Source organism: Pholis gunnellus (genome assembly GCF_910591455.1).
Source record: "Pholis gunnellus genome assembly, chromosome: 21".
NCBI classification, from domain to species: domain Eukaryota; kingdom Metazoa; phylum Chordata; class Actinopteri; order Perciformes; family Pholidae; genus Pholis; species Pholis gunnellus.
Window position 1 is genome coordinate 18,426,871 of NC_136548.1, and position 8,407 is coordinate 18,435,277.

General features: G+C 39.1%; 1 protein-coding gene across 1 annotated transcript; it reads right to left on the bottom strand.

Annotated features, from left to right (window-relative positions):
• Window positions 1-713: 713 nt before the first annotated feature.
• Window positions 714-5,919, bottom strand: plaub (plasminogen activator, urokinase b). Its single transcript, XM_079183152.1, has 11 exons — window positions 5,822-5,919; window positions 5,616-5,739; window positions 5,421-5,525; window positions 5,196-5,349; window positions 4,672-4,769; window positions 4,539-4,580; window positions 4,247-4,445; window positions 3,999-4,150; window positions 3,115-3,255; window positions 1,994-2,142; window positions 714-1,866 (listed from the first exon to the last, which is right to left on the bottom strand). Exons 1-11 carry the CDS (start codon window positions 5,909-5,911, stop codon window positions 1,672-1,674), a joined length of 1,449 nt encoding a protein of 482 aa, XP_079039278.1. The 5' UTR covers window positions 5,912-5,919; the 3' UTR covers window positions 714-1,671.
• Between the last annotated feature and the right edge of the window lie 2,488 nt (window positions 5,920-8,407).

The window sequence follows — 8,407 nt, forward strand, 5'->3', positions numbered from 1 at the left end:
ATCAATAAATTACAGTAGATTACAGTAACCTGACACATTGAAGCAGATCGTAGAGGGATTATTCACACAAGGCTCAAAATATGTGGAGAATTGAAACGGAAAATTTGGATTTCACAACACAAAAGCACAAATAAAAGTTTAAAAAGATTCAAAAGTTTAAAAGTTCTTAGTTTTCATCTTGACTCGTTTCAACACAGAAGGAAAGTTATTTTCCAAAAGCAACATTAAATTTGCTTTTAAACTTTGAAGCATTTTAGAAATCTTGTTTTGATGTCGTAGAAATCAGTGGTGGAAATATACTTTTACTCAAGTGCTGTACTTTGACATATTTGTTGTTTGTAATGAACTTCAAAATAAAACAGGTAAAAGACTAAACAAAAAAAGATCATGACAGTATTTCTACTTTTATTTCAGTAAAGTATCTGAATATGATATAATATAATATATAATATATCTGCTATGAGCTGATGTTTTGTCGTAGGTCATAAAGAGGCTTCAGAATTAAACTGAGACGGTTTCATAACCAGTTAAAAGTTCCTCACAGTAACTTTAAGAATAAAACAATAAGAAAAGACTGAGAAATTAATGTGCAGCATAGAACAGAAATGTTTTCCATTAAAACCTTCAGCCACAGTCTGATCTTTGTATTTGTTGTTTTTTAACAGCATCGTAAAAGCAACAATTCACTTTTCAGAACAGCATCTTGATTCATATTTACAGTTTTTTTATTTCTTTCAGGTCAGATATTTGTACAATTTTACTCAAGCAAGTGTTAAACAGTTATTTCCAATGTGGCCTTTGGTGTAAAACAACATATACAAAATATAAGTACAACCCTATGCAATATAAACCACATACACATACAGTAGTTCTTAAAACAACATGAGCCCGTGGTTACAACATGACAGAAAACAATATGATTTTACTAAACAGAGAAAACTAGAAGTAGGTTTTTATATATATTTTACGACGATGAATATTGTGATGATTACTGTATGAAAGTGCAATTCTAAATTTCTGGCTAGTTAATAAATGACCAGTAGAAAAAAGGCGATAATATGAACAAAATCATCTCTGCATAAAGTTTTGTGAATAAAATGTACACAAATGTATCCAACAAATATATAAAAATAAATCCTATATCTTTAAAGAATATATCATTGCAATATAAAAGATAGAAATAGTTGCCCAAAGCTAAATTTTATGTATTGAAATGATATTTCTGTATAAAATACAAAGCTTAGAAAATGTGTTAATTAAAGGACCATGACAGTGTTATAACTACAAATCATTTTACATTACTGCTGACCACTTTCAAATACATGTCGTCCAGTCAGATAATTTGGGTTAATTACATTTTACGTCCACTTCTTATATACAGTCTGTGGTCAAACCAAGCAAACAAACCCTGCTAGCCAGCGTTAGCTAACGCGTTTAGAGAATTATTCTGCCTCCATCTAGGCTCCGCCCACAAAAATATGACATTATGTTTAATTACAGAAGAGGAGTAGAATATATCAGACTTTAGATTCACGTTACTAGTAGAATGAATTCATGGTTGGTTTTGGTCTTTTTATGGGACGTTTCAGAAAAATTTAAAATACTGCAGTTTTATCCTTTAAGGTCTCCAAGGAAATAGGAAGCCAGCAGCTCAGTAAAGGTTTACGTCCTTCACTTCTGAGGAAACATGGAGCCGGCAGTGATGGACGACAGCCCCGTCTTCTCCGCTATCCATCCGTTGTAGTTGGTCACTGTGGTGTAAACGCCGGGTCGATTCTCCTTCGCGCAGCCGTCGCCCCAGCTGATAACCCCGAACAGGAAGAGCCTGCTGCCGACCTCGCACACCAGAGGCCCTCCTGAGTCGCCCTGTTGGAGGAGAGAGAGAGAGACAGAGACAGAGAGACGGAGAGAGAGAGAGAGACAAGCAGCATTAAGGAAAATCAGCTAACTTGATCCGTGGAGCTCAAATCGAGTTTGGGCTTGTTGTGAATACCTCGCAGGCGTCCTGGCTCCAGTCGGGACGACCGGCACAAAACATGTTATCACTGATCAAGTTTGCATAATAGTCCTTGTGTCGACACACGTCGTCAGTGATGAGGTTCACCTGAGCCTCTCTGAGGAACGTAGACTTGTACCACAAACCTGCAGAGAAGTAAATGCTGTTAGAATAGTGTACAACTCATTATGGCTCGTAAAATACACATGATTACAGGCAGCAACAAATTACATTCACTTCAGTGCTCTTCAAGTTTTAAGGTGCTGGTTTCTACTCGTGCTCCACTCATATACCTTCAAAAAATGATGGCACTGTAATTTGTTGATATCTAATGAAATTCACGTTCACATGTTATCAACATCGTCATAAACCCGGAATTATAAAGACTGCAAAAGGTCACACACGGTGGGTTTATTTTGTTACGCAGCTTTCGTACTTTTAACCCAAATCAAGATGCTTTCCTAAACCTAACTAAGTAGTGTTGTTGCCTCAACCTAACTATGTTGTTTTGTTGCCTAAACATAACTATGTTGTTTTGTTGTCTAAACCTAACTATATTGTTTTGTTGTCTAAACATAACTAAGTTGTTTTGTTGCCTAAACCTAACTAAGTTGTTTTGTTGCCTAAACCTAACTATAATGTTTTGTTGTCTAAACCTAACTATATTGTTTTGTTGCCTAAACCTAACTATATTGTTTTGTTGTCTAAACCTAACTATATTGTTTTGTTGTCTAAACCTAACTATGTTGTTTTGTTGTCTAAACCTAACTATATTGTTTTGTTGCCTAAACCTAACTATATTGTTTTGTTGTCTAAACCTAACTATATTGTTTTGTTGTCTAAACCTAACTATATTGTTTTGTTACCTAAACATAATTATGTTGTTTTGTTGTCTAAACCTAACTAAGTAGTTTTGTTGCCTAAACCTAACTAAGTTGTTTTGTTGCCTAAACCTAACTAAGTTGTTTTGTTGCCTAAACCTAACTAAGTAGTTTTGTTGGCCTAAAGTATATGAACACTGCTTTCCACATACTTTTGGCCGTGATGTTTTTAGCTGAGTGTAAAATCATAACTTTACTGCATACAACTGAATGGTGAGAAAGACAACCAGGACTCACCGTGTTTCTCTTTCCCGTATCCAGCGATCTCACAGGTGACTCCAGGCTGGAGCATCTGTTGAGGCGGCGGCAGACAAACAGTCCTCACCGAGTCGCTCTCCTCCGAACACTTCCCATGTTTGGCCTTCAGCTTCAGCAGAGCTGCAAAACATTTATCAGGGAATTACTGCTTTGATTATTCAATATTATATTATATTGATTCACCTAAAGACGGGTTCAATAACATGGGCGGATTGTGAGACAATAAGCCTCTGAACACAGACATGCTGAAGACTCTACCACCGCTCTTGCAGGAGGAAGATACACAGATTGTATAGTTGTTTTGCCTCTTTTTGTTGTTGTTTTTTGTCTCTTTGTAGTTGTTACGCATCTCTCTGTGTTTTGGTGTCACTCTGTCTGTGGCCATTTGCATCTTTTTGTAGTTGTTTCGTGTCTCTTTGTGGTTATTTTTTGTCTCTTTATTGTCGTTAAACATTTCTCTGTGACTTTGTAATTGTTTTGATCTTAATTGTAGTTAATTGTTCAGCCCCTAGTTTTGAAATAGTTTTGTTTCTCTTTGTAGTTGTTTTTGTCTCTTTGTTGATGTTTTGCCCATTTCTTGTAGTCGTTTAGCGACTCCTTTTAGGATTTTGTTTCATTGTGGTCATTTTCTTGTCATTGTAGTTGTTTTGCGTCTCTTTGTAGATGTTTTGAGTGTCTTGTAGGCATTTTGTGTCTCTTTGTAGTTGTTATATGTTTCTTTGTGATCATTTTGCGTCTCTTCCTAATTGATACAGGTCTCATTGAGTGACATTTAGTAGATGAAGGCCAGGGGGTCCCCTGACACTTTGGGCCCCTGGCCCTGTGCCCGGTAGACATATTGAGTAATCCACCCATGGTCGTACCGATGTCGTTGTTGAAGTCCCCTTCACTGTTGTCAAACCCGTCATGGAGGATGATTTCTTCTACCCTGAACTTTTGCTCCACAGCCCGGTCCGTCTCATTCATGACGTTTTTCCCCAGGATGACTTTGAAGTGGCGGGGTTTGGCGTGGGAGCTGAAACACAAATTTACCGGAAAAGTCCAGTCAACGAGCTGTCACGTTCATTTCTCAGCACCTGCCTCGGTTACCGGACTTGACGTCACTTCCTACCCTTCAGGGAAGCAGTGGGCAGCTGTGAGAACCCAGCAGGCCGAGATCAGACTTCCCCCGCAGCGGAAAACCTTCTCTTTGGATTTGCTGCGCCAGAATATGGCAGCGACCCACGGGTGGGATTCCACAGTGGCAACTGTTCCTCCCACGATCTTCATGTGCTTTCTCCTGGAGCGCTTGCCACATGTCGACTCTGCAGCTGGGGGGGGGGGGCGGGGCAAGTTCAAAGCAATCAAAGGGGAAAAAAAGCTTGAAAATGTGAAACAGTGAGTTGAGTAAAGCAGGAAGTTACCTGGCTGTGGTTCCGTGGGTGCAGGTGAGGGCGGGGTTGGAACTGCAAGGTTAGAGAGTGTTTAACACCAATGAAACGGGTCATTTTGGCTCAGATTTAACTGGAAGACTGCAAAGAGAGAGAATGTACTCACACAACTCAAAGCCACAACGTGTAATACGACAATACTCCCAAATTAGCTGCTGGTTTTTCCGCACGTAACACCACGGACGCCGTTTGTAGAGAAGATTTCTGACAAACACATCAAATCAATCAAACTGTGGCAATAAAAATATTAATTAAAACACATTCAAGTTAAAGCTGAGAGGCAACACTTGAACTTCAGTACAGACACCTCTAAATAGCTCCTGGTATCCATAAGCTGTTTTTCTACTTATGCAAAACAGCTGCAGAGAGACACACGTCAAAAGTGACTCACAACTATGAAAAAGAACAAAACAACCACATAAAAAAATAACTACAAAGAGACTCAAAATAACCACAAAGTGACCACAAAAAGAGGCTCAACAACTCTAAAGTCTGTGTCTTGGTCGTGGGAGAGGTGGTGGGGTCTTTTGTAAGTCTGTACGGGAGCCTGGTGGTGCTGACTGGTGTCACAGAAGTACAAAGTAAAACCAGATAAGCTTCGACTGTGTACATGGAGTTATGGCAGCCTACCTGCAGTGGTTGTGCCTCCCTGAATGGACATCTGAAGACATGAACCGCTCCCGGGTGTCTGAATCCCACTGCTCACATGTTCGTCCGCTCTGTGATTTAGACTCTGTGCCTCTGTAGTAGAGTCCCACTCCCTCGTAGCACTGAACCCCGATCACTGCAGGAGCAGCAGGAAGCTTTCAGTAAAATAACGTGAATGCAGTTTGGTTTGTGAGCTCAGATTCTTACCTGTCTCACAGCGGACGCCCTCAAAACCGCCGGCACACAAACAGAACATGTGTTCACCAGATGTCACGGACGGGACAGAGCTGCCTCCGTTCAGACAGATCCCTCCTGTACGACAGATGACATGATGCACTTCAATAAAGCCCGATGTTGATGTGCAGCGACAGAGAGCATGTAGACGGATGTAGAGTTTCTCACCTGAACTTTCAACGGAGGAGGAGAACGAAGAGCCTGAAGAGGATGAAGAGGATGAAGAAGACGAAGAGGAGCGGCCGAAAGAGAAACCAGGAAACGCCTGTCGTATTCTTTCTCTCGAAAAGCCCTAAAAAGTATAAAATAAGTCTCATAAATCTCATAAAATGAAACGCAACATTTCAGCACAAGTGAGATGAAGATGTCCTTACGGCCTCAGAGGCTGCCAGAGCTGCCAGGACGCTCATTAAAACAAAAGCCTTCATCGTTATCCTGTTATTTCTGCACAGTCCAAACAGCATGAGCGTGCCTGCAGAGAGCTGTATGGAGACCTCCTCGGGGTCCACTCTGTTTTGTGTGCAGTGTGCGGGGAGGAGGGAGAGCCCTGATTGGCTGAGGAGCTGTTCGACAGGCTGGCCCACGTTATTTGGTGTGAAGAAATATCTGCTGCTACTTGGATGAGTAAACACTGTAACAGTAATTCCCAGGAAATGTCGGAAGCTGAGCCTGCAGCTGTTTTTATGGAGAGTTTAACAAGATTGTGGATTAAAAGGAATGTGGATCAATAATAATGGATTGATTACACTGTTGGACTCCATAAACATGAGAAAGACAAAGGTTCCATCTGGTTCTTTAGAGTGATGCCATATAAGGTCCATTTCTGGTTCCACAAAGCCCCTTTCAGTTTCTTAAATGCTTCTTTAAAAAATACATTTAAGGAACTTCAAAGAACCAGAAAAGGTTCCTCAAAGACTCATCAGAAACAGGTTCTTTGAGGCGCCATTTCTGGTTCCTTTGAAGAATTTAAAGAAACAAATGTTCTCTCAAGAACCTTTTTTCCCCGACCATCCAATAACTCAAACATGAATTAAGAACCCTTTAATATCCCAAAGAACCATGTGACAAACATGTAGAACCATCCAATAGATAAAATGGTTCTTCGTGGAACCACACAGCCTTTTAAAGAACCAGTGAAGAACCATTACTTTTCCGTGTGCATGTTGGCGTCCACACCCTGTGACACCTCTCAGAGTCTCACCGGTGACACCACCACAACACCATGTTGAGTAATTATGTACCAATAATGACCACATGAAGAAGAGACGGTCCTGCAGGTGTGTCTCTGTAACGTGATGTTGAAACTATATTTTTCACCATCTTTTACTACCATAAAAAAAGGAGGAGGGAAAACACAATGATCTCAGGTCTGAGAAGTTCTAGATTGTTTTTTTCCAATTTAAAGCATATTTTTAAAAGCCAACATGGTGAAGAATTCGATACAAGACAGCAGCACACTGGAGTCCACACACAGGCCTCAATAAACCGTAACATTACATCATTACAGTGTGCAAAACAAACTCATTTTACTCTTCTTCGTAGAAGCAGGTGTTCTCAAACCTTTTGGGCCCCGATTTGAATCATATAACTGATTAAACATTTGCGTTCTACCATTTCTATTCTTAGACAGGCGGCAACCTCCGGTTCTGTAAAGTGAAGCCAAAGCTTCATGTGTTAAAGCTGCATTCTCTCTAATGTCCACCAGGGGGCGACTCCTCTGGTTGTATAGAAGTCTATGAGAAAATGACTCTACTTCTCTCTTGATTTATTACCTCAGTAAACATTGTAAACATGAGTTTATGGTCTCAATCTCTAGTTTCAAGTCTTCTTCAATTCAGCATGATGTTCATTTAGTAAATGATGGTCCATTTAGAGTCACACAGACCATAAAGCAGGGGATGCTTTAGGGGCGGGGCTACACAGTGATTGACAGGTCTTTACGTCACTCCTCCTCAGTCCAAATATGGCGAATATGACGGAAAATTCCACTTATATATTTATATTCTGTAAGAGCAATGTTGTATTTAAAAAACATTTGTATTCGACTCTCATTGCAAAGTTGAATTGTTATTCTCTCTTAAATGTTTCATATACAGTATAATTATGGTAATTAGTCATGTGGCAGAATGGGCTTTGATGGGCTGTTTTACCCTTCAAGACTGAAGCATTTATACATTTCAAGTATTTGATCTTTAAAGCTATTAAAAGAGAACAAGATCATCCGAATAAATCCAGAGATTTGAATTTACCGGTCTAAAGCTGAAGTTCAGGTCCGTCCACTTTCTAATGTCTCACTTCATATAAATCTGTATTTACATATTAGAATAATAAATAATAAAACTACCATTTGACTTCATCTCATTCTGATGACATGATGTAATATGATGATGATGATGACGATGAAGATATGTGCTTTTCATTGTCGTCATACATGTAAATTGAGGCTCTGTTATCCAATGAACGACGTGAATGAAAGTAAATATGTACATTAGGAACCCGGAAGTAGAAGTCGGGATCCTGCTTGGTCTTATGCTACGTTTAAGGACCGTCGGAATTATTAAGTTCTAGTGAGCAGACGTAGAAACATCACAAAGACAGAGTTAGTTTATGTGAAACATTTTCCCATTTTCCCATTTCCAAAATGTTTGAACTATTTTGTTTATTTTACTGCTTTCTTTTCTTAATTCTTTGGGGGTGTTTATTTGATTTAACTGTCTTTACTCGTTGTATTTATAACTGATTCATTTTTAAATATTGTTGTTCCGTGTAAAGCACTTTGGTGCTAAATAAATAACAGTGTATTGATATTTATACTATGATATTTATACTATTGATATTGTATTGATTTGAGATACTTCTTCTTCTCATTATTATTTCTTTGATTTTGTAAAACAATGTAGTATTGTTCCGGGGCTGTCTATTTATTGTTTTATTTATTGTTCAATATTTTGTTTATTTTT